Source organism: Apteryx mantelli, chromosome 10, assembly GCF_036417845.1.
Source record: "Apteryx mantelli isolate bAptMan1 chromosome 10, bAptMan1.hap1, whole genome shotgun sequence".
In the NCBI taxonomy this organism is placed as follows: Eukaryota; Metazoa; Chordata; class Aves; order Apterygiformes; family Apterygidae; genus Apteryx; species Apteryx mantelli.
The window spans coordinates 1,864,307-1,890,073 of NC_089987.1; the positions used below are offsets into that span (position 1 = coordinate 1,864,307).

Here is a 25,767-nt window from a genome sequence, read left to right on the forward strand (position 1 = left end):
GGCCAACAAAATCCAGCTTGGCTGTGGAGGGTTTTGTGGGTGGGTAAAACATCAGTCTCAAAACCGCTGTCCTCGGTTCAAAAGGCGAGAGAGAGCCAAACCCGGCAACTTCTGTGTTTGCAGAGCCAGAAGAGGAGCGAAGGGGGGAAGCGCTGTACTCGCCTCCCCGAAGCCTGGCGCCTGCCGGGCCCTGCCTGGACGGAGGTGATCGGTGAGGTTGTTCTGCTGCCTAGCGCTTAGTCTTGAATTCACCAAAACCTTCCTGGGATTTCCCCGCTTTGGGAAAGCTTTGGGCGTACTGCAGCAGTCTGGAAGATGCCGAGGTGGAAGGAGAGGGACCGGCGCGAATCGCGCAGGGACAGGGGAGCAGAGAGGCGCGTTGCTGCGAACGCCGTGGGCTCTTTGCACGCGGGGGAAGCGTCGCGGGCCAACGGTGGGGTTAAACGGGGCTCGGGGAAGGGCCTGCGCGAGCTCGCGGAGCCGGGGCTGGCTCGGCTGCGGCGGCTCCGTGGCGCTGGCTGCGGGACCTTTCGCAAAGCGGTTCTGCTCCGTTTATCGCTTGGGTAATGGACGCTCTTGGCTGTTGTCGCCACCCAAAGCTGAGGGCATGTTTGTTTGAGCGTTTAGGTTTCTTTTTAGTTAAAGGTGGCCTTTAAGCGCTGTGCTTCTGCATATCGAAGTATGTAACTGAGAAAAAATGGATGGGGCTGGAGAACAAAACTTTCCTCGCCGGTGGTTTTACTGCAGCGCGCGTGTGTGCTGTATATATCTGTGCATGTGTTTGCGTGTGTGCGTATATGTGCACGTGTACATGTGCCGGGCCCGGGGAGGACCTGCGGCGTGGCTCACCGAGCTGCGGACCGGGAAAGGAGCGAAGCTGGCTGCTTTTGTAAGTCCCAGTTGGGAACTGGACCCGTGGCCACCAGTTGCAGTCATCATTTTTTGGGTGGCATTCGTGGGGCTGAGCGTTTCCCCATTTTGTGCCTTACATCCGAATCACCCGAGAAGTCGTGTTGCCTGTGTATAGTGCCTTCCACTGAGGGCGGCAAAGCGCTGCCTGGACGCTTGGGAGAGGTGGCAGCATCCTCCTTTTACGGAGGAGTGAACTGAGGTTCAGAAAGTCGCCCGGGCATACTGTCCATCAGAAACCACGCTGGACGTCCTGGTCAGTCCTGAGCTTGAGCCACTAGCAAGGGCAGCTTTCTAGCACGCACAGAAGCTGTGTATATACAGGTAGGACCTCTAATAAATGTGCCTTGCTGTCTCCTGGAACTCAGGCGGGGTGCTGAGGCTGGAGGGCCGTGTTCGCGGTCCACTGAAGTAAACGGGAACTCGTGGCCTCGTGGGGTTTTAGAGCAAAATGACATGTTGCCCTTGCGAAATAAGTTTGCGGCCTCGGTCCGATCAGTCACAGACAAGTGTTTGTCCCAGAAACCGGCACGCAGATTTGCATTGTTTGTTAAACTTTACTAGAATAAAGCGGTCGGGGGAATCCACGTCTTGCCCCGTAGCTGGACGTGTCGGGACAGGCTTTCAGCGCGTGGCGTGAACCCGCGTACCGTGCCGCTTGCTCCGCTTGCCCTGAGCTGTGGGTGAAGGCTCTGCACTCCTTGCGCCTCTCAACTTTGGTCAGAGTTGCTCTTTTCTGTGCGCGTGTGACTGTGTGCAAGATGAGTTGGGTAGTTTTGGCCACTTTTTCCTCTTAAATGCACGTGACTGATGCAAAATACTTTTCGTGCAGTCGTCTTAGGGTTAGCCTTGCTCATCATTGTGCGGTTGCGTGGTATTGTTTCGTGTAGCCCTTGGAATGAACTTGCGCTGGGGAAATAATCCTCTTTATTCCCCCTCTCCAGCAGCAATGGGAATATCTGAGCAGATTTCTGAGCTGTTTTCAGGACGTTCGTCTCTACCAGGCTGGCAGCGTGCTTGCTTCAGCTGTGTTAGCGAACTGGGTTGCAGCTCTGCCCTGGCTGAAGCTTGATGCCTTTCTTGGTGTCGCAGAGGAGACACCAAGTGCAGAGCCCTGGCTTCTCTTCTCGATCCGGTGCTACTGTTAAGGGCCGGGAACCACCCTGTGACTGTGTTGAAAGGACGACTGTGTTGTAATCGCATCTTCCACGGTGACTAATGGTGTGGTGCGGAGGGGCCATAAGCTGCTCCAGCCTTCCTGTAACACTGGGGCTACACCGAAGGTTTCCTCATCGCAGCTGACCCCGCTCCGAGACCGCAGCTCGGAGAACTGACTGTAACAGAAGTTTTGTAACCTTGGCCGGTCACCAGATCATACAGAAATGTGGCAATATCGAGATGCAGCTGCATGTAGATAATTGAGGGAAGGGTTTGTGGGAAAAGCTGCTCCTGGAGAAACCACATGGACAATGTGGTTGCTCTTGGTTTCAGGGTCCTGCCAGGGCTCGCTTTACTTTGGTGCTCCTGTACCTGGGAATGGTCCCGTCTGGAATATTCTGCATCACCGTGTAGTTGGGCAGAAATTCCCAACTTTAACCTTGGTAAATACTAGCACTCAATACGATAACAAAGCTTACAGTTGTCATCGTAATTTTAGCCCATGGCCCGGTCTCCTTCAAGTGCCAGGACAGGAAGCGACACTCGGAGATTACATCTGCGTGGGGGGTTGTGGTTTATCTAGTTAGCAGGGAGCGTTTTGTGCAACAAGTCATCACGGGAGGACCGCTGAGGAGCTGCACTTTCACAGCGTCCTGCAAGGTTTTGAGCGTAATCGTGTCGGTGGTCCTCTACGACCCGGGCGCGCGTCCACGTACGCAAAAGGCGGTGGTGGTCTGCAGCTCTCCGTTGCTTTTATTTTATTCAGGCCCGCAGAAGCACTGGGAAGATGTGTCTGTTTCACAGATGATTGAAATACTAATAGCTGCTTTAATTGATATTACTAAGCCTGTTTGGCTGGCATGTGTTTTAGAAAGCAGGCATGCCTTGCCCGAGCCCCATGCAAATACATGCAGATGCTAGTAGTTACGGGAATATCAGGAGATCAGAAAACACTGTGGGTAAAGATGAGCTAAATGTTTGAGAAGGGCGGAAGAAAGGATGGTTATTGTGGGGACCAGGAACTAATTTTATGAGCAGGGGAGAAGAAGCCATGCTAAGAGGTGAAGAAAGATGTTCATCTATCAGGGCTCCTGATAGGGAGTGAAATCCGCATTCAAAACCAGTAACAAAAGATACTGAATTTCCAGTGGAAAAGAAAGAAGATCTTGCTGTGTTGAAGTTTAAGTTAATCCAAAATGGCCTGAACTTGCTTTCCAACCAGCTGCTTTCAGGCCAGGAAGAAATGCAGAGATCTCTTTATTTTTCCAGTAGTACTTACTTGTTTTGGTAATGCCTGTAAGAATTAGCACATCATGCTGCAGTAGGTTATTAATAGCTAATCTTTGTGATTACACATTGTACGGTTCCTTAAACGAAATGCACCTGTGTTTACACTGCCTCCCTTGCAGGATTCCTGCTGTCCTTGTGCTCCTGCATTGATGATAGAAAAAGATGGACTTTACTCTTCCTGAATCGAACCGGAGCACAAAGAGCAGTTGTTCGTTGTTCCTGAAAGCGCAGGTCCCGCCGGCGCTCGCAAGCGCAGCCAGGTGCTCGCCTCCTGTGTTACGGCGTGGGCCTGAGCGGTGAAGTACGAACGGGTGGAGAGCAGTTGTTTGCTGCTGGGAAGGTGCCCGTGAAGCAGCCCCAGGCAGCGTGCACGTGGTCCGGGCCCCGTTGAAGGCGTGAGGGCTTTTCTGAACACGCAACGTGCTTGTGATGCAAAGTGTGAGTTTAGTACGGGCTCAGCAGGTGCCACTGTATTATAGAGCTCGGAGACGGTCCTCACCGAAAGGTGACAGATATATTTGAAGTCAGGTGTCAAATGGGTGATGGAGAAGGGCAGAGTTGAGCATATTCCAAGAGAGCTCAACTTTCGTTTTTCTTTGCATGATTTCCAGTGTTTGGGGGGGGTCAAATTTTGAATGCGATTCGCCTGAGTTGTTGTTATAGCTGTTTTTCTGGGACAAAGTCCTCAAAAGGATCATGAGGTTTTAAAAGTTTTACATTTAAAAGGGACTTGTTCACATGCCAACCTTTACAGACCAAACAAATGTGTTGGATATGTGCAAATAACGTCTGCGCCTCTGATTTCCATCCTTGAATTTTTTTTTTGTTGCTGTTGTAATGGAGAAGAGCCTTCAGCCAGCTTTTTCTTATTGCCTGGCATTTAAAGAAGTCTGCACCATCTTTTTCCCTCCAAGCTGGCAGGATACGGGCAAGCTCCGATGCACAGATCCCGGGCGCGGGCTAAGCTGTTGTGGCTTCAGACAGAAATGGCAGGAGCCCCGTGGGGCGGGTGCGCGGCAGGGCGAGGGGGCCGCGCACGTGCGCCCGGGCCGGGGTCCTGCGGCAGCCTGGGGTCCTGCACCTCCGCCCTGCGCGGTGGGCAGCGCGGCCCAGGGTCACGCAAGCAAAGCTGTACGAGCCCGGGCCGCTCCGGCCCTGACACGCATCCGGGAGCGCAGGCAGCCCTCAGCGCTGTTTGTATTTTCTCTTCCTTGTCTCAGGTGTGGATGTTACTCGTTGGAACGGCTGTGCCCGTAAAAGCGCGGAATGTTCGAATGTGGAGTTCAAATATGTCACTTGCATTCGATTCGTTAATGAAATCTCTCCTCTCCTGTAACGGGCAGTGCTCGCGCTGGCTGCCGGCGAATTTGCAGCAGGTTCCAGCCGCGTAGCTCTGTGCTGGTCCGGCTTAGCCCCTCACCTGTGCCCGGAGCCCGCTCGGGGCTTCGAGCCGCCTGGCAGCCCTGGCCGGCGCCGCGCACCCGGCTTGCGAGCTCCCGCGCTGCGGCGGCTGCTAGCGGCGCTTCTCTCCGTGCGGCGCAGGAGCCTCAGGGACGCGTGCGTGCGGGGCTGCCGTCAGGGCGCGCGGGGCGGCACGGCACGGCATGGCACGGCACGGCGAGGCCAGCAGCACTGGCAGCCAGCCAGCGGGAAATGCGCCTTTGTTTTCCGGGAGAAGCGCGAGGGATTATGGCGCGTTGCGCTCGCTTGCTCTCCCGCTTCTCGCGGAAGCGGGCGGTTCAAGAGTTTGGGGTAATTGTTTGCAAAACAGCAACGCTGGCGACTGTCTCCTGGTGCGGAGGTGAAGTTTGGAGCAGGAGAGTAGCGAGGGGGGGTGGCTTGTCCAGCCCTCGGATTAGGAGGGATTGAAGCCAAACGTAATACCAAAGCCCCAGGTTTGCTCTTTTAAAACGCTCTGCCGTCCCTCTACCTCTGCCTCTAGCTGGGGACAGCTCTTACGGACTGGGAATTTGTACCTCCCCTCTGACTCTTATTAAACGTGCTTGAAACGAAGGGAAGACTGCGAGCACTGTTGGTAATTGTTGTGCAAATGTAATACTCCCTGCAAGCTGTTAAATAGGCCAGTGCTCTGTTTACACGAAGAGGCAGCCAGCTTTCCAAGTGTAATGAGTCAGCTAGATGAACAGAAGGGGTGCAGAATTAATCTGGCATCCGTCTGGCCTTTTCTCAGTTAAACAGGTTTTCGGAGCTCCACGTGAATAGGTATATACCCCGGCTACGAGCAGCCACTGAGGCATCTAGAGTGGACAAGATTCTTTTTCAAGAATAAATTGGCAGTGTGCAGGCCAGAAGAACAAGTCTCGCGAGGCCCAGGAGGTGACATCCTGCGTTCAGGGCTGGTTTCAAGTGAGCAGTGCTTGGGCTCTGATCCCGTACGTGCTGGTCCTTGCGCTCAGGTACCTGCCATAAGCGAGGCTGTTTGTTTTTAACAGCCTTTATAAAGCACAGGTAAACTTCCATTGCCTGACACAAGTCTTCTGAATTTCCATTTCTTGGATTTTCGATGGGTATTGAATTGAGTCTGCTCAGATGGCTGCCTGGATGCCGGTGCCAGGCTGCTCGCGCCCTCCTGACCGACCCCAGCGCTCCTGCTGTTCCCGGCCTCCCCTGCCCGCACGCGTTCAAGCCCTTGTTCTTCCTTTCCCGGCTGGAATGCCCTTTAGTAAGGGCTGGCAGGGGAAACGGAGGGGGGAACGTTCCCAAACCGCGCAGATCAGGGGACAGCGCCTGGCAGATCCAGCTTCTCGAGGCTGTAAACACCTGAAGCTGTTCTAGAGGAAATAACTCCCGTGTTTGGGACCACGCTCGAGCGAAACCCAGGATAACAGGCACCGGGAGACCCAGGCGCTGGGCTGGGGTCTGAGGGGGGTCGGCCGCCCCATGCTCCAGGAGCACCGCGTTCGGTGCAGCACTGCGTGCGCCACCAGAACTGAACTTCTTCAAACACCGGCTCGTTCTGCGTAGCTGAAGCAGCGGCTGGGAGTGCCGGAGCGCCCCGGACAGGCGGCTCGGCGCCGGGATTGCACGCTCCAAAGCTCCTAGCGCATCAGGACGGCTGCTGGGCCTTTTTAAGGTGCTGTTTTAGTCCATCCTTGTGGTGCTCGAACTTTGACGCTTGTGCTGGGCTATAGGCCCGTAAAATGATGAAAAGCAGCTATTTGGAGACGAAGGTTTCTGCAGTCGTTCCCCTGCTGCAAGAGCATTTTCTTCCGTCTTCTCTCTGGGGACAAGTCGGGTTGGCGTGCTGAATTTTCTGGACTCTCCCTCCCCTCTGGCTTCCCGGGGGCAGCGGCAAGGAGAGCCGGTCAGCCTTCGCTGCGTGCTCCCGTCTCCTCCGGTTCGGCCGCGGTGTCGGGGGCTCCTGTGCTGCTCTCTTGGTCCTAGAGGAAAGGCCATCTCCTGGTGGGGCCACCCGAACCTCGGCGCCGGAGCCGCCCCCTCATTGAGCAGGGAGGGGGTCGGAAGGAGACCCCGGGCCTGAGGCCTCCGTGCTGAGCGTGGGTGACTGCCGTCCCTGCCGGGCAGAGGCCTCGCCGCCCGGGAGAGCCGTCTCCTGCCGGGGTGGCACCTCCGTGGCATCTCAGGGCTGCCCGGTCCAGCCATTGGTGCTGCTGCAGGGCTGGGGTGGCGCCTGTGAGTCACTTTTTAGGGTTTTTTTTTAAGAAAAAAACCACAAACCAACCCAAAGGACCCTAAAATCTGTGAAGTATAAATATTTAAATTATGACGGGATCTCCGTGGTACTTCTAAAATATCGTGCTGGTGGAAGAGCCGAGCTAGGGCAGCTTGGGGCTGTGGGCTGGGGAAGCTGGGGGCTCTGCCGGCGCCCCGCAAGCACCGCCGGCTTCGCGCCTTGCTGCTCGGGACGCGTCTCGGCATCCCAACTACCGCGTGCCGTTCGCCTCCCCAGCGCCCGGTGGGCAGGAGGCCTTGGCTCCTCTTTTCGCCTGTGTTTGCCGTTTCTTCCCCCGCCCCCAGAATTCCCAGTCTTGTGATGGAGCTCTGGAACGACTTTGTTCCTGGACAATTTCCTGCAGTTGTAGCTGTGCAGAAATCCAGCCGCTATTATCAGAAGTTGATGGGTGCGATGTGTAGCGTTGTCAGGTGGCAATTAGCCGGGGAAAGAGTTTTCAAACGGTCCCTGTTTATACCATTTCAGCGCAAGTACGACGAGACCTTTGCTATAGGAATTGATGCGGGTCACTAGTCTGAAATATACTGTTGCACTGGTGCTTTTTAGCCGGCGGTCCCGGGAGAGGAGATATTTTTGTTCACCTAAAAAGGCCTTGCCTGCTTGGGCTTCAGCCCCTATTCCCGATCTCCGCTCCAGCTCGTACTTCTCCATGTTTCAGATGTCAGTTGTCTTTTCAGCTCTGTAACCAGGCAACCCGTGGCAGGAGCGCGGAGCTCTTTGTTATCCTGCCGAATTGTCTTACCTAGGCCAAGGCGCCGTGGCAGCGCGAGGTGGAGGGGGGAGAGGAGCCAGCCCCCTTCAGCAGCCCTTCGGAGCGCGGCGTGCCTTGTTTGCCTTTTCCGTTTCCCTCTCGCAAGATGCAGACCCGTTCAAAAAGTGCGTTTTATAAGTAGACTTTGCAATTTAGCACAGCGAAGCGATTCCTGTATTAGTCCTCCGAGCTGTCTGGGAAATCAGTGCGACGAACTGCGTGGCAGCAAAGTGCTCAGCACCGCAAACGCGCGGGCGGAGGGTCCACCGCGATGTCGCTGGTCCCTGGGGGTGCCGTGGCTGCAAGAAGCTCCACGTAGACTTTGAGTAACGCTGCAGGTGAAGAGCAGGAGGCGCGCTGCTTTCTGCTCGGGCACAGTCCATTTTAGGCTCCCCGTTGCACGTGAAGGAAGTTATATTTAACATAACCTAATACTCCGACAGCAGGTCGCTGTTTGCTTCCACGCGAAAGGTGTCAGAAGCCAGCAGCTCTTCGGCCCACGCTGAGCCGAGGTGCACGGCATTCGGAGGTGTCGCAGCCTCCTGGTGTTGCCTTTGAGGAGTTTGGTGCGGATCTGTTCCCCGGGGATGCGTCTTGCCTTTTCTCCCGCTGGAATGGTCCTTCTGGGATGTCTAACTTCTCTTTTCCTCTCTCTAAACAGACGGTTGATGATGAGGCGATGGCAGCATAAATGAAGATCAAGTAAGGAAGGCAGAACGATGCCCAAGGGTGGGTGTTCTAAAACACCACAGCCAGAAGATTTCTCTCTCAGCAACGACATGGTGGAGAAACAAACGGGGAAAAAGGTAGCACGTTTTGTTTACTTGCCTTCCTTTTGGGATGCTGCCCCTTGTGCCTGATGTCTTCAAGCCATGCCAGGCTTTGATATGTCAGGAGGTTGCCCTGGGCTGCTGTCACCTGGTGTTGAACCTGAATCGGTCTGTTTATCGGCGCTAAGCCAGCGCATGAGGTCCGTTTTGTTTTCTTGGTGGCTGTAATGCTCCCTGGGAAGTGCTACAGCTGAGCAGCCTTGGCTTGGCTGAACGCTAGGGAACGCTTGGGAAGCGCTCTCTTCCAGAAATACTGTCAGTTTTTGAAGCTTTCTACACTAAGCCTTTGAAAGAAGAAATAATGCAATGATCTCTCAAGTAAACGCTGTGTGAGGGAAGTGTTTCTCCTCCTTTTCTCACCGCTGTAAATGCAGTGTCTGTGTAAGACACTCAGCTGTTCTGGCTTCACCCCCAAGTCTGGGCTCTAAGTAACAGCTGACCAGGAGTCGGCATGCGAATTGCTCTGCTGAAATTGTTGCTTTTGGGGTTTTAATTGAGGGATTTAGGTTTTGACTGTGCTTGAGATGAGGATGCTGAAATGAAATCTGAGTTTAAGGATAAATAAGCTTATGCTTCGCCCCTTCTTTCCCATACCCCCAATTCCTGCCGTCTGTTGCAGCTCCAAGCTGTGCCTCCTCCCTTTCGGCTTTTTTGGTCTTTCTCAGTGTATTGGTAGTTTCCAGTAAATAGCTGTGAAGAAAGCTGTGTACAAAATGTTACCTCTAAGTAAAAATTAGAACCTACGTTTATTGTGTTCTGCTATGGACACAAATACCTTGCACACCCCCTTTTCACCCCCTTGGTCCAGTTTCTCAGCATTCCCCAAGCATGATAGAGGAAACTGAGCTTTATTAGCAGCGACGATGCTGCATCTCTTGTTCTCTCATTTCCTGGAATCTTACCTGCGTTGTGTAATTCTAGTAACTCTACTTTCCCCTAAAGAATTGGGGCCATATTGTGGACAAAACAAGGAAAACGGTGGATGCCCAGCAGGAGAATCCCAGGCAGGAATTTAGTTATCAAGTGAGCAGGTAGCATCTGCCCCGTTTGCCTGCCTGCGTCTCTGCGCGCGCGCGCATCGAAATCTGTTGCAGAGCTGTGCTGGAGGGGTCCCGGCGGTCGGGCGCAGCGTGGAGCCCGCAGGAGGAGGGCAAAAACTGGCAGCCGTGCTGTCGGGTGGGGAGAAGCAGCTGCCGTCGGGTGTGTAGCGAAGGTACCAAAATTTACCCTGCCTCTTCCTGGCAAATGAGGCTGAAAACCAGAAATGCAGATTGGAGCGCAGGGTATGTAAATACGGGGTTTTCTCGGTGCTGTGCATAAGCAGCTTAATGCTGGAGCAGGTGCTTCAGAAGGGAAAGAACAGTTACAGTATGAATCAACTTCCATTTTATTTCATCCACTCATGGCAGCTTAAAGCCTGCAGTTTATTTACAGAGTAGATTTACTGAATGCTGTTAGGAACGCTGGGAACTGTAGTTATTTCCCTCGGCTAAATATCTTGCACGCAGTTTTATGTTTCCCACTGAAAGGCAGCAGTGCAGACCTGGGGGACAGGGTTATTTAGGGAGGAAGGGGAATAGTCTTTCTGCTCACTTGGTTCTGGCCTTCTCAACAGTGAAGAAACTTGCAGGCTGTTGTCCTCCAGGGACTGAGCCGAGATCCAAGTTAATTGGCCGAAGGACGTTGTGCAGCAAATCATCCCATTTCTAGTTAACTCTGAAACGTGAGCTGGAACAGTGACTAAGGGTAAAAGCACTTGGTTGTTAGACCTTCTGCTTGCAGACGCTGTTGTACCCGCCTGTCAAGGAAGCTGCTGCTTTTAATTTATCTTGCATTTGTCAACGCTTCCAGCCTGCTCTCGGGGTTGACTAAGGAACGGGGAGAGCGGCTGCGTCGCCGCTGCAGCAGCCCCAGCCTGGACGAGCTGCGCCTCGTGGAGGGACCCGGCAGGCGCCAGAGCTGCAATGCAACGAGATGCGGGGAGAACAGCGCAGAGCCCTAACTTTGTTACACTTAAGCGTTTTCCTCTCAATGTGACCTTAATATGAACAGTGGTTTTGACATTAAACAAACAGACTTCATATTCCTGGGCTTGGAAACGCTAGCACTAAACAAAAGTTAAACGTATAGGATATTCAGCAGTTCTGTTGTTGGCTGGCTTTCCTGGTGGGCTGAACGCTGCAGTAAATCTATAAGTGCTGTGCTTCAAAATGTTAAAGGCAGGCTCCCTGGGAAGCTGCCCTTTCCACGGAAGGCTTGTGCTTTGTGGAAGAGCGTGCGAGCTGTTGCCTCTCGGTTGTAGAGCTAATTGGTAAGTGAGAGAGCAAACTCCTCCGAGCGCTCAGCCTTCCGCCGTCTGCCGTGGGATGAGGTATTAACCGGTGAGATGTCACCTGCGCTGGCGCAGCCGCGACAGTGAAATAGTTTTAAAAAGACCGTGTGTCTCAGCTGCATCCTCATGGCCAGCACATCCGAAGCCTTGCTTTGCTGCTCTTCCGCAAGGAGTTTTTTCTCCTGAGTTTAGCCGGAGGCAGCGGGACGGTCGGGCGCGCGGATCGGTGTTGCAAGCCTTATATGGCCTTCTGCTGGGGAAGGGACTGAGGTCAGAGATGATCAGCAGCCGCAGGAGCTGTTTCTGGTTGAATTCAGCCTTAAGGGTTTCTTAAAAATATGCATACCATATATGAATAATTCTCCTTTCTTATATAGATCTACAGAGCCTCATTCCAGAAACAGTTTACTCATAACTTAAACTGAGCAGAGCACCACAGTAAGAACAGTATCAGTTGTTGAAACCATTTCCTGATATGCCCAGGACCTAAATCACTTGCTGTATGGTTATAGATTGTGTTCAGAAGCCGTGATAGAGGATTTCTCTTCGTGGGGAAACAGGCTGACTTGCATAGCCCGAGTTACGTTTTTGCTGCAGTGGCTTCGAAGAAATCCACATCTGCGCTGAATACTAAGCAGAACTGGGCTTGACCCCTGGCTGCGGACTTGCTTGTAGCAGCTAGCCCGGGGTGACTACGCAGACCGCATGGCATCCGTGTTAGAAAAACCGCTGAGCGCGTTGTCCCCCTCGCCTTTTCCCAGGGGACGCGGGTGGTCGGTCCTTGGTAGCGAGGGCAGGTTTGCTGGGGGAGCGCTCTGCTGGGCTGCTACAGACAGATCAAACTCCATCGCCTCCGTGGCCCCAGCACCACAACAGCGAAGAGGGAAAACTACTACACTCCTTATCCGTGATAATGTTAGCAGTATAAATACACTTTGCTTCTATTTCATGATTTTTCCTGCACTTTTAAAAAGTTCTCGGTTTTTCCCCTCGCTCTTCTCCCAGTTTCGGAAAAGGGAATTTAGTCCTCGTCTGTTGACTGTTCTCGAATCCACGCGAGTGTCCTGCCTCCTCTGTGCTGCATCCAAGCACTGCCTGACTGCGGAGCGGAGTGGCGCGCAGAACCGCCCCGGTGCCGCGTGACGCTGGCAGCGGTACCAAGGGCCTGGGATACATAACAGCCAAAGTTTCATTGAAGATAAATGGCACGTAATCATTGGAGGGTGGTCTCTTCTTAAAAAGTCTAAATAAAACCTAAGACATGTAAGAATGGGACTTAAATTCCAGTTTTCTCAGTATTTTGGATGTTTTGTTGCAGCATTGGTCATGACGCAAGTTCAGATGTTTTTAAAACTTTGCGTGCACGTGTGTATGTTGTACCCTGGTTTTGGAAAGGCCACAAACGAGGGACTCGGATTTGGGGGGTACCAGGGCTGGGTTCCCGCCGGGTCCCGCGTGCTCTTGGCGAGTGGGTAGAGCTTTGTCCACCTCCCTTTGTAGCGCAGGGTAGGAGCCCTTCTCCTCCCCTCTGCGCTCGCCACCTCGGCTGACAGAAAGCGGTTCAGGAAATGACAACGTGCTGCCTTCATTACTGCACGGACGCTGCCAGTAGCCCAACGTTTGCTTTTTACGGGGTTTTTTGGTGTTGGCTTGGCGAGCGGGGCATCTCGCGAGGCAGCAGGTCCGGAGCGCTGCAGTGCTGGGCTGCTCTGCTTGCTGCGTTGCTAGTGCTGGTTTCATTCCTTGCTGCTTCGTTTTTGCTCTTATTGCAATCTGAAATGCTTTCAGCTCGTTTTGGAGAGCAAAGAGGTTTGGGGATTTCCATCCCCTGGCAGTGCAAATCTCCGCGTGAGAGCCTGGGACGTGGGTCAGGTTTGGCCGGTGTTGAAGCGGGGCCCTGGCGCGGGTCTCGCAGAGGCGCCGCGGCAGGCGACGGTGCCTGGTGCACGTGTGGGCACCAATGTCCCGGCCCCGCTGCTGCGGCCGGAGGGAAGAGGGAGTTGCGGATGCCCAGCCCATCCTGTAAAGCGAGCTGTCGCCTCGCGGGGGGCAGCATGCATTTCTTTGGGGTTTGTGCGCGGGGCCGAGCCTGCAGCCGCTCTCCTGCCGCGGTGGCTTTGCGCTCGGGGCTGCGGCGGCGGCCGGTCGTGATGAGTTTGCCTTCCAAAGCCTGACGACCGCTGGCAACTCGCGATACATCCTTTAAAGTGGAACTCGAGGCGAGTTCAGCTATATCGTACTCGTAACTCGGCCGGCAGGAGGGGGTTTTGCCTGAGGCCGTGGCCTGCTGCCTGCCCTTCGCCAAAGCAGCCTGCGGCAATGCCTGCGAAGGGCAACTTGTTTCTGTCGCCCTCGGTTGTACCCGCATCCCCCAAACGGCCTCCGGCCGCCGAGGACCCCGCGCCTGCGTTGCGCGTAGGCTTTCGCACAGCTCTTCTGCAGCACCGGTCCCTTTGGGTTTGCTCCTTTTGGGAAACCCGGTTCTCGTACCTTTGGGAGGTATCCAAGCTTAGTTTAAACATGAGACAAGCGAACAGGACGAAAACAGCTTTTAGTCGAGCAGGACTACATTCTTCATTACAAAATTGGAAATAATTACAGAAGCAAAGTTTAAAACAAGAAAATGAGACCGCGCGTTGTTTTCAGGAATATTATTCCCCAGGTTGCCTTAATTTCCCTGTGGTCATTTCAGTGCAACATCTGGAAATTACCCCGACAGGTAGCTGCTTTCCAGAAGAGCAAAGTTTGGATCTTCCTTGCTCCGATTATAATGCAAAGTTATCGCGGTGCTCTTGTACGAGTTAATCTTCAAAGCGGCGTCTGGACTGCCGTGGCTTCCTTCATTCCTTGGTATTTAATTTTGCTAAACTTACTGGATTAGCAGCTCTGAGCGCTGGGGAAAACGCGGACGGGCCGTTGTCTGAGCATGTCCGACCCTGGGAATTCACACGGCCGTTTTGACTCTTCGTACTGGGCTCACCTTCGTGGCCGGGAAGACTTTTTTTGTCTAATTTCTCTTCTTGGCTCCATCGCAGAGCTTTTGACAATATCGCGGTAACTTGCTGGCTCGCGGGACGCCTCGCGCCGCCCCTGCACGCGGCAGTGGCGGGTTCCCCGCTGCAGGGGCGTTTTCGCATGGGGACGTCCCCAGCGGGCCATCACGAACAGCCGCGGGCGGATTGTGGCTGGCTTCTGCTCGGCTGCCGCGTCCCACCCGTCCTCTCGCTCCCCTCGCCCTTCTCTCGGGCCCTTGTTTTCGCCGTCCTGCCCGCGTGCCTCCGCGTTACCTGTTGGCGCGGACGCTTCCGTCACCGCATCCCCCGCGGATATACGCTGCGCCCCTTCTGCTTGGGAAGAGATGTCCATATAAAGATGAGCTTGCTGCGCTGTTACTTGGAAACACTCGTGAGACTCGGTTCTCAAAGCGCCTGTTTTAACTGATGGTTTGTTTAACGCATCAGTAACGTAGCTTTGAGGTTGGGGTGCAAGCGTGGCGGTGCTGCCAGCCCTTGCCCTTAATAGGGCTGCGTGCGAGGAAGAGCGCGCCTCGGGCGGCAGAGGACGTGACCGGCTCGCTCCAGCTCGAGTCTATTTTAAGGTTACAAACAATGAAAGAATCGTATTTTCTGTGTTAAGCACAATTGACCTCTTGTTGGAGTTCTCAACGTGAAACTGGAGTCTGGAATAAATGCTCAAAATCTAGGAAATCCCGCTGCTGAGTGCCAAGAGCTCAACCAGCTCTCTGGCCCGTTGCTACGAAAGCCAGCAAAAAGTGCGTTTCTGTCCCGGTTTGCGGAAAAGCCTACCCGAAGGGTACGGACGAGGGGACCGAAGTGCAGGTAACAAACCCAGCCGCTGATGCAGGGAAGTGTCGGTTGTGACCGAAACATCTCCAGCAGTCTTCTGGGAGCGTCTGCCTTTCGGAGATACGCCACTGCTCCGTACCGGCACGCCGGAGCGGCAGGTATCGGGCACGAGACTTGCGAACGCGCTTGCGGAGGCGAGGTGCCAAGAACGCGGGGTCTCACCGGCACGCGGCCCTGCGCGGAGCAGGCGCGCCGCGGGAGCTGCAGCTGGGCGCGAGCACCGAGCCGGTGCGAGGAGAAACGCGGATTCGTGCCGTTGTCCCAGGCCCTGACTTTAAGGGCATGTGAGCATTAAAAGTTGTTGGGTTGGTGATTGCCTTGAATGAGCATTTCTGAAGTTCTCCGGGGGCATGTCAGGGTCGTGCCTCTCCAGTCGTTCATATCCAAAGAGGATAATGTTTTACCCCACGTTAACGCTGCTTCTCGAATACTGTTGCGATATGACGCTAGCACAGCGCTGATGGATTTTGAGTACAGTGTTGCCGCTGGAGCTGGCGTGCAAACAGGCGTCTGGAGGGAAAAGGGCAAAGCTTCTGCTTGCAGTTCGACGGTCCTGGACGATGGTCGGTGGCGGTTTTGACTGTTGACTCGATTTAAACAAGGAGTAATTTAGTGACGGGCTGTAAGTAGTGCTTTTCAGCCATCCCCGGCTGTTGAAGGGGGTCGGTCTCTCTCTCTCTCTCTGGATTCTGCCTGTGAACTGATACCTGTCCCTGACCCCACTGACGTGTCTGATCCGTTCAGAATTGCAGCTGGCAATAAAACTGGCATAATTTGTTATTGCAAACTATTTTTGTTCACATCAGAAAAATAAGACAAAAGTATTTAAATACAGAATGTTTAACCAAAACGCTGGAGTGTTTGTTTTGGCTGTTGTGAGTTTGTCCTGGCGCTCTGATACCTTGTGCAATGAGGAAAAGCTGCCCGGGCCTTACCTGGAACAAGGCTCTCCTTCTTCCAGGTCCACATGGGAAGCATCGCGCTCCCTCGGCCGAGCGCGTCGGGCTCCAGCCGGCCCCAAAGCAGCTTTGCTAGTCAGGGATCGAGCTGCTGAGCTGGGAGACCGGTTCGTTTAGCTTACCCCACCAAAAACGGGATTCCCAAATCCATTTTTTTAGGCCCCGGTATTTTACCGGAGCACGGCTCACAGGGACCTGGTGGCTTGAACGCAGCTTTAACGCTGCGTGCGGCGAGGGCTGTAAACTGGGGCTGGGTGAGGGAACAAGTAAACAGCGCGAGCTGATCTGGAGTCCATGGTTTCTCTTTAATCTGCCGCTGAAGTCTGGATACCAGATGGAAACTGAGAAAGAGGAAGGAGCGGTGACGGCGCGGTCTTGTGACCGCCGGCTCGAGAGCCGCCGGCCGGGACGCGGCGGATGCCGCCGGCAGCGTGCCCGGGTTTCCGAGCACGAGGGCGCTGCTGCTGGCTCGGCTTCCCTCACCTCCCAGCAGCTGCCTTGCAGGATTTAAAATATTAACGTTCTTTTATTTTAGCATAACTTTATACCTCAAGCTTAGGGTCTGGGTTTTGCTGGGTTGTTGAAGTCAGATTTATCACCACGCTGGTCATTTTGGCCGTGTTTTTAGAGCGCTGGTACAGCGAGCAAACCTGGAGCACTTGCTTAAAATAATGCAGTTTCCCAAATACCAAAACTACAAAAGCCTGGCTAGGGTCTGTGCATCGTTAGCGTAGCGAACTCCTGGAGCTCCAGCTGCGGGGCAGCGTTCGCCCTTCGCGCGGGAAGGATCGCCTGTCTCCCTGCTTCGGTAACGCCGTCCCGTTCCCAGTTCTTCCTCAGCGTTTCCTCCTGCCGCTCCCGCTAAGCGTCGCCTGGCCACGTGCTAAAATCCAGCCGCCCCAAGCGCGCGAGGCGCGTGCAAAGCAGGCGGCACTTGGGCAGCGTCTCATTGCTTTTGTGCGGTCTAGCTGGCGTTGTCCTTCAGGTACGGTGGCTTCTCCTCGTGAAACCCGGTGGGGAAAAGCCCAGAGTTCAGGAGCCAAAATCCTTCAGCCTGTGCCGCCCTCCCTGCGCTCCGGAGGGCCGGGCTGGCGGAGGGGATTTGGGAGTGGAAAGGAAAGGAAAGCTGCGGAGAAGAGGAAAGCTCTGCAGCTTAGCGCCATGTCTGCGCGACCCCAGGGAACGTGCACGGGAGAGGGGCTGTTCCAATGTCTCGACCGTTGCAAACGCTTCAGCTGGTGTTTGCGCATATTTGGGCCTCAGAGACGATTAACCCCAAAATACAAACCTTACAGGAGCGTGAGCTTTGGTGGATCCGATGCTCGTGGAGCTGCTTGCTTGCTGCTGGATGTTAGCTGCTGTTAAATCCTTCGCCCTGTAATTGAGGTAATTACAGGAGAGCAGGCAGGGCTGGAAGCACATGGAGCTTTCTTGCTTTCTGATGGAGAAAGCTGCCGATGAGAGCTGTGCTGGCCTTTCTGGTACAAATTGCTGTAGTGATGCATACAGTGCAAACCTTTTAAACGTGTTTGGCTGGCGTGCTGATCCTTTAAATGGCCAGTAACATTAGCAGGCTTATCAACTGCCAGAATATTCTCCAGAGAAGCATGTTATCATGTAAGCTCAAATAGTAATGCTACACTCCCGTGCTAGAAATACTGCAGGTCACAAGGAAAAGCCCGCAGCTCTCCATGCTGAAAGATGAGCTTCGGCGTCGCTCTGGGTCCCTGCGTTCCCGTGGAGCGGGCTGCACGCGCACCCGCAGCCCTCGCTGCTGCCGGCCGTTCCTGCTCGGGATCGGCAAACGCTTCCGAAGCGGCAGGGGCAGCTTGTTCAGGAACGCTGCCGTGCCCCGGGCCAGCCTTGCCCGCCACCTTCCTCTTTCTCCCGCGCTTGCGTCTCACCCCCGCCTGCACGCGCAGTGTTAGCTCTGGGTTTTGTGCGAATTGGCCGCGGGTTTCGCACTGTGTAACGCGGCTGTCGTTGGCCTCGCTCTTCTGTAGCAGCGTACGAGCGTTTTAGCTTGGTGAAACAACCAGCCTTATCAGCAGACAGCTGAGCTTTATGCACATGTGTTACAGCTTATATGGAAAGGAAGTAACGCTGCTGCAGGCGTCCCCAAGCACACAGCAGCAGAGGTCTGCTGCGCTCTTCGGTGTGGTGTCTCAGCAGCTGCGACTAATTCTCCTGCCTTAATAAGGAGATGGTGTGTCGGGCCGCTGTCTGCTGGTGCCGCGGCCGGGTGGCCGAGCAGAGCGTGTCTGCGCGTGGCTCCCGGTGGCCGTTCCTCGCTCTCTCTTCCTGCAGAGACAGCTGGGTCCAACCCCCGGGAAAAAGCCGTGTACCCACAGACGGCAGTGCAAAGACCGCAGAGAAAAGCGGGCCGTAAAACCTTCAGCCGCAGGAGGCTCATTTCTGCGACTCGCTAAAATCCGAGCCTGGAAACCTACGGTAGTGAGGACGGGACACGTGGCGTATGAGCTTGAACTCTGGTGCAGAAAGCCTGTGCAGGGAGCTGACAATCTTCCGTTGCAGCAAAATCCAGGGAAAGCTTTTGCTGATATGTCTCTTTCCTTTCTAGGATAAAGATAAAGTTTCTCTGACCAAGACTCCAAAGTTGGACCGGAATGATGGCGGCAAAGAGGTGAAAGAGAGAGCTACAAAGCGGAAGTTACCTTTCACTGTCGGAACAAATGGAGATCAAAAAGACTCGGATACAGGTACAGAAATTACATATTCCACCATCTAAATGTGAGCCTGCTATATGTACATGTTGTGCGTGTGTGCGTATCGGTACGCCTCACTGCTGATGCTTTGTCGTAGTTGGGCTTTAAACTTTTGGTAAAGGACTTTGCTCTCTTAAAGCTGAAAAATTATTTCCTATTGGTGTGTGCACAGGCATTGTCAAGCAAATGCAAAACCGCCTGGAAATCACAGTGATGCGCTGGTGGCGTGGTTTCTGTAATGTGACCGTTTGGGCCTGTTTGAATATTTACGCTGACTCTTTGGAGCTGGTGCGGGTGATTCACTGGACTGTAAGGACGTTAGTTTGACCCGTTTGCCCCATTTTTCTTGAGGCTGTCAAGGTTGCGTCTGTGGTTGCAGCACGACTGAGCTGCACATCCTTGGTAAACGCTTGATTTCCGGGAAGCGTTGGTGCTGCTGTGTGTGGTGCAGCTGGACTCTGCTGTGGTCGGGCAGGTCGCATCTTGTGGCAGAAGCATGTGGCTCTGCTCTGCCACCACGATAGTGCCTGACTGCATAGGTGGCCCCCACACAGCTACAGAAAAATTGAATGCGCTGTTTGCTTTGTAAGCAGTTGGAAAAAGCTGTAGCAGGCTTTGGAGACAGAGAAAATAATGCTGTTTGGTTGCAGAGGGCTTAGATATGGTACAGAGGAACCTACACGATTGTATCCGCATATGTGCCCTAAGCTAGCTTGCAATATATGTTGGACAGAAAAGTCAATGTAGGCATGGCTTAATAAATAAAGGTTTATATAGGTCCGTTCTGTACTTTACTCGGAAGTCTGCACTTGGAAATAGTGTCTGCAATCTGGCCAGGTCAGGATCGCAAATTGTGAAAGGAGATAAAACGCGCTGGAAGATGGGAATATGCTTAAAAATGCTCAAGAGTTTAGATCTGGGGGAAATGAGCCTACAAGCAACTGAATGGCAAGACTACCGTATAGAAGAGGAAGAGATTTAGAAGATCCACAGGCAGTTGTAGGATTAACGGGATAAAACTGGGTTGAGGGAATAGCTAGAAAGCTTCCTTAATGGCAAGGACCTCTCGGACCGTTGGGTTATCTCACAGAAAGGAGCTGCTAAAACCTCAGTGTCCGCGTTTGATGTTTGGTGCCGTGCTTGCGTAGGCAGCGCGGGTGCCACCGAGCAGGTTTCCTTTTCGTGGTAGCTCATGCGTGGAACAAGCCGTGCGCGTCGGGAAGCGCTTGGGGAGCACAGGTGAAGGGAAGAGCTTTTTCTCCGACTCGGGGCTTTCGTCTTTGTTTTTATGCTCCGGCTGAGCGCGCGAGCTGCTCTGATGCGACGCGCTGCGTTCCAGCCTGCGTGGCGCGGTCGGCACCGAGCTGTGGACCGGTTTAGCGCGGTTCAGAAGTCGGGGGGGCGGATTTTCAAAGGTCGCCAGCGCTGCCGCGGTCGCGCAGCGGGACCGCGCTGGGTGGGGGCGGGCTCGTCGGCGAGCACGTGCCGTTTCGCGTCCTCGGGGGCGGACATGCGTTTCTGTGGGTTTCTTTGTGCCGAATGGTAATTTTTTCAGTTGCTGAACTCGGTGTCCTGAGAGAAAGTTTCAAAACGTGAATTCATGTAGTTGAATGGCTCGTCCCGGTTGCCGTCGGCAGGGAGAAGCATGGTTTCCGCGTTCCTGGCGTGCAGACGAGCGAGTGCATCGCACGGTGGATCGACCGGGGCTTGCAGCTGCGGGAGAAGGGCGGCCCCGGCCGTTCGGGGGGAGCACGCGGTGCTGCAGCCCGGGATGGGCGTCTTAACTCATTTTCCCAACAGGCGGTTTGGGGTCTGGGCAGTGCTTTGGCTGGGAGACAGCTCGGTGGTTTGCAGTGCTGTAGCGTCTCACTTGAATAAGTTTAGGAGGGTCGCCTTGGGATGGGGGGTGGCCGGGGCGAGGCCAAGCTCTGGTCGTCTCTGGCCGCAGTGGTGGTCGCGCCGGCTGGGTCGAGAAGGGAAGCGGAGTAGGAGAGCGGCCGGGTAGAGCCGGTGCCGCGCCGTCCCCGGGAGGAGGCGGCTGTCGGCAGGGGACGCGCTCTGTTTTGGGGCGTATTTGGAAGAGCAGCTCCGCCTGTGCGAGACGCGTCCGCCTGTCTTCTCCTGTGCTACCCCTCTGCTCTCCGCACGCGTGCAACTGTCCTCGGGCCTGTCTTCCCCCACTTTTCCACACGGATCCTGCCGGGATGGGGGTGCGCAGAGGTGCCAGCGCCCTGCCTGGGGCTGGAAGAGGGTGGCCGGGGCTCGAAGATGCATGTGAAAACCAGCTCTGCCCGCCAGGCGCTGGGAAGGTGCCGGCGAGTCTCCAGCAGCCTGTCCGGCTGAGCCGGGAGCAAGGAAGTGACTCAGGCGCCGGGGAGCGGATAGCAGCAGGGAGCCGTGGATAAACGGCGCAGCGAGAGCCAGGCTGATACTTAGCAAGCGCCTGCTTCTCCTCGGTGAGACTTTCTACTCCGGCAATCGGACGCTGGAGGTGGGAGAGACATGCTGGCGCGTCGCTCCCCTCTTGCACCATCCCGCTGCACCGCGGGGAGTTGCAGCCCGTGGGATCCTTGGGTTTCTTGGCCTGGCTTCGCGTGGCAGGCAGAGGCCTGTTCCTACGTGCTCCGAAGTTGCCCACTTCACCGGGAGGCCGAGGGCGCCCCGAGCCCTGCGTGCACAGTCACTCGTGCAACGAGGTGCGTCCGGTGGAGCTCACCGGGAGACGACGGGCCGTCTTCTCCCGTCGCCTCTCCGCTCGGGTGTTTTTGGCGGAGGCGCGCGCTTGCAGGCAGCCATCCGTGGCTCGTCCCGAAGCGGGGCAGCTCCCCTGCCCTTCCTCCCGCCCTGCTCTTCGCAGCACTTGCGGGGTGCCAGTGCATTCAGAGAGGAAGCAATTTCAGTCTCAATCTGTTTTTATTTGCAACAGCACCCGCCCGCCCCGGCGCGCGGTTGCTGTGCCGCGAAGCTGAACCGAGCGCTCCGAACCCTGCGCCGAGGGTTTTCCCTGAGCCCGTCTCGGCCTGGGGGTGGGAGATGCTGCCTGCAAGCGTCGTTTGAAACTACTGCCTGGGCACAGTGTTAGCTCTTCTAAAATCATCTCCTTCAAAATGGCTTCTAGAGCACAAATCCTGGCCTGAAGGTCCCTTAGAGTTAACTAAATAGATTGTCTTTTAAAAAAAAATAAATTACATAAAGCTGTAAGCCTCCACCAGCCTGTGCATGTTACGGATTCAGCACTGGGAGCAGCATCTCTCTGCCTGAGCCTTCCCCTGCCTTCTGCCTGCTCTTCCCCTCGCGTAGCAGCTCCCCGCAGATGCCGTGCAACCCACGGGCCGCCCTCTGCGTGCGGCTGTCTGTAGCACGCCGAGGTCCCTGCCGGAGCCGCAGCAGCCTGGAGCCGCCTCGCAGAAACCAAAAGAGTAAAGCTGGCTTTTCCCCCAGGAGCGTAAGCGGCTTGCGAAGCTTTGCGCAGCTCTTCGCTTATGTGCTGTGCTGAAAGGAGGTTAGACATTAAAAAAAAAAAAGAAAAAAAAAAGAATCAGATTAGCAAATTTTAATACTAAAAAGCATGTAGAGGAGTATGTTGTGGAGGCAGCAGGGAGCAAGGCACGGTCTTGCTGGGAAAGCACCTGGGGTGAGGCGGTTGGCAGAGGTGGGCAGCAGCTGGCTCGCGCGGCGCGCGGGTCGGAGCTAACCTCCTCCTGACGCTCGCCTCTCCTGCGCGGTTTTGCACGGCGCTGCCGGCTGAGTCATGGGCTGACTCAAAGGCACCAGACTCCTAACGCTACGCTTGCACGCTCTCCATCTTCCTGTGCAGGCTGCAGAGTAAATAAGAGAGCAGTCGGATCGCTGACTTGTTTTTCACTGCTCTGCGTTGCTGTGTACCGAGTCAGGTAACGCTGCTTAAAGGTCGGCTTGTGAAACGCACGGTCCAGAATACAACATTCGTTAAATCAGGTCTTGCTGAGAACAGTTCCTTTACCGTGAAGATTTAAGGCTGTTACTTTGCTCAAGTCCCATGGCCTCTTGGAAGGTGGAGCTGTGGTTTCCAGGCTTTTAGTCATCCGCGGGGAGAGCGAGGACTTAATAAAACCCTCCCAAGCACTTTGGGTTAAATCCAGCCTCTGTGAGCTGGAAGGACCCGAATAAGGCTGGGTCAAAACTGCCGGTCTGCAGCAACGCTCGGTGTCCGGAGCCACCCCTTCACCTGCAGAAAGTCCTTTTCCCCCGATGATTCAGTTGAGTGGAGCGAGGGTTGCACGGCAGGTTTTTTAGCCCTCTCGGGTAGGGTTGCTGCTGCTTTTTCTCGCCTCTAACCCCCCATCTCGGCTGCTGCTCTTTAGGCTCGTGTGAAGCCTCTAGGAGGACGGGTTGTGTGCGTGTTTGCTGGCCAAGTCAGAGCACTGAAGGGGGGAGCTCGGTTTTGTCCAGGGCATGTGCAAACCCTGCCATTGCTAAGTAGTGCCAGGCTTGAATGTACTTGTAAAAATAGAGGCGCTGTAGCCGCCCTGTGCTTGTGCTTACTTGAATAGTCATGTAAATGTAGCGTAATGCGTATTGCTCTTTCTCTGTCGGGGAGAATTACAGATCAGATGCACGCAACCTCAGCCACAGCGGTGTTATTACGGAACCAAATGCCTCGTTTATTAAAAGTCCCCCAAACACCAGAGAAATTCAACTACTCTAATTTGGAAACGTTTTGTCATGCAGATCTTCGTTTCTCCGGCAGCGCTTGCTCGTTCAGGGGCCAAGCACTTTACAAACGCGGCGGCGCCGGAGCAGGGAGGGCGGCTGCGGGCGGCAGCGGGGCCGTCGGCACGCTCGGGCCCTGCCGGGCCGGAGGGGCGGTGCGGTGCACGGCTGGGCTGCGCCGGGGCTTTGGGTCGGGGGATTTCTCGGCATTGCTCGACGTCGTTGTTGTGAGAGCGGTCGGAGTCGAACCACGCGTCGGCGCCGCGGGCCTGGGTGTCCCCGCAGGCACCGCGCGGGAGGCGGCTCCCGGGCTGGGGACGGGAGAACAGCAGTTTTGCATCTTTGCCAGAAATAAAGAAGGCACCGCCTGCATCTGGTGCAATCTCGTGCTGTTTGATCGGCGTCTCAGCCGGTCGTGGCGGGCAGGGGCGTGTGGCACGCGAGCGTCTTGCTCGTGGGGGGCGGCGGGGAGAGACCCAACGCCGGGCAGCCCCCTCTGAGCTGGTGCACACCAACCTTTTCCCGATTCGAAGAGCTGCGAGGGCGCAGAGGGCCCCGTCCAGGCGGTTTGCGTTGGCTGGGGAGGTGCTGGAGGACCTGGGCTTCACCTGCACCCGGGCAGCAGGAACCGGCTGGAGAGCTTAAAAGTTCTGCTGCTCCGGCGCCCCGCTTGTGCCGAGCCCCCGCGCGCAGTACACGACGCTAATTGCTCGGTTAGAAAACGCCCGGTGAATCAGACGACCTGACCCGTCCTCCCTTGGCGGTGGCGGCTCGCCAGCGCCCGGCGGCGTGCGCGACCCCGCGTGGGAGCGGGCCTGGGCCCCGCGTCGCCCGCTGGCTCGCGAAGCCGTGAGAAGCAAATCGCTGGCTTGCTAAAACCCGCATCTGCGTATGAAACTCTCGTTTGTGTGCATTCCCGTTGCTGGCTCCAGCCCGGTACGTGCAGCTGGGGGACTCTAATGGGCTGCGCTGCGCTGGGTCTTTCTTTGGTTGTATAATTTCAGTCCTTTTACTAAAATAGTCGAGAAACTGTTCTCACCTAGCAACCGGCGAGAGAGTGAATGTCGTAGCTTCTCCGTTTCTAGCCGGCTCCATAATGCCGGTACAGTGCAGAAAGCCTGGCGAACGCCGGGCTCTGCATCGCCCTGAGAAACTCCCCGTGCACGTTAGCCATCTGGGAAGGGCTGCGTGGAAAAGCAGGTCGTTTTATGACGGGAGCTGCCATAAATCTCCCTCCTCCCCCCTGCATCACCTCCTTAGCATGCAGGGGGAGAGGCTGCAGCGTGCTGCGTCTCTGTGAACCGAAATCTATCAATGATGGCTTTTTCTTTAATACAAGAGCTTTTATCAGCGCTGTCTGCAGAGTGTCCTGCCCTCCGCTTCCTGGGTGGGAAGGAGCCGGCCCGGCGGTCGTGCCGAGCATCCTTCCCCTATTTCCTCCCGTCTCCAGCGCGCTCTTTTGCGTGGTGAATGAAGGGTCTGGACCTGAAAATTGCTCGCTCTCAGGATTGTTCTTATTTAGCATTGAGACTGTTGTTTCTGACACAAACCCCGTGGTTGCTCTTGCAAAGCTTGCAGCCCCCCTCAGCAGTTTGTCGCTAAATGGCCGCTCTGGTGAAAAGACGCGTTTACGCATCTCTGCACAACCGCGTTGTCTTGTCTACAAGTCCAGCTTGAGGAAAGTGCTGATATTTGGATTGCAGGCTACCTAGGGCACAGCATTAAAGCTTTCTAGCTGAATTACGCTTTTAAAAATACTGAAAACCTTGGGGTCGGGGCCTGCAGGTCCTGTGCCCCCCGCGAGCCAGCGGGCGAGCGTTGAGTCGTGGGCGCCAGCCCCCGCTCAGGCCGCGGCCGCGGCCACGAACGGGGGCTGTTCCCTTTCCACCGTCACCTCTCCTACGCGCCTGACTGTCGCTCAGGTTAAACCTGCTTTTCCCCTTTCTTTGAGCTGACGTGCTCCAAAAACGTTTCATTTCCTGCAACTTCGCAATACAAACGAGCCGTTTCATGCGTGCTAGGCTGAGGATCGGAAGAGCAGAGGCCCGTGCGTCCTCTCCGGGTTTGATGCAGTCTCTGTGGCTGCCTGCACCGTTCTTATTTATCCTTATCGATCTCGTTTGTGGGCTTGTTTGGCGAATAAACTGCTGAAAATCCCAAGTCGTAACAGAGCTGACGGTGAGTTTCTCCGTGCGATGCTGGGATGTTCAGCTCGAGCTGCTTATTTGGAAACGGTATTTTTCCTCAGGGTACCACCTTATATATGTGTATTGTCATGTTGGAGCTGTTTAAACAGATGCTTTTGGCACTACAGGGTAGGACGCGTTGGTGGGGAGCGAGGAGCCGTGCTGCCCGGCTGCAGCGCCGGGCTGGAGTCCCCGGTGCCCGACCTGCCGGGAGCCTCGCAAGGGGCTTTCCAGAGATGTTTCATCGCCGCCACTTTTCTTCTTTCTTCCCTGCCTCTTTTCTCTTCCCGCTCTCTGCTGAGGCCCGGGGTTCAGCCAGCGTCGTGCCGAGCCTGCGTGCGGGCGGCCGAACC

The 25,767-nt window shown here is 55.3% G+C and overlaps 2 protein-coding genes across 6 annotated transcripts in view; one reads left to right on the plus strand and one right to left on the minus strand.

Annotated features, from left to right (window-relative positions):
• ANKRD11 (ankyrin repeat domain containing 11) overlaps positions 1–25,767 on the plus strand; it is a 168,118-nt gene that overhangs the window by 116,466 nt on the left and 25,885 nt on the right. For 4 of the 5 annotated variants that reach the window (XM_067302349.1, XM_067302347.1, XM_067302350.1 and 1 more), the window contains 2 exons: positions 8,485–8,629; positions 18,392–18,530. In XM_067302349.1, coding sequence (XP_067158450.1) covers positions 8,543–8,629; positions 18,392–18,530 — 226 coding nt within the window. In that variant the 5' untranslated portion in view covers positions 8,485–8,542. The remainder of the gene's footprint in view (positions 1–8,484; positions 8,630–18,391; positions 18,531–25,767) is intronic. The other variant, XM_067302351.1, reaches the window with a different exon arrangement.
• The window catches only part of ACSF3 (acyl-CoA synthetase family member 3), a 178,353-nt gene that overhangs the window by 25,787 nt on the left and 126,799 nt on the right, over positions 1–25,767 (minus strand). The gene's annotated exons all lie outside the window — the stretch shown is intronic.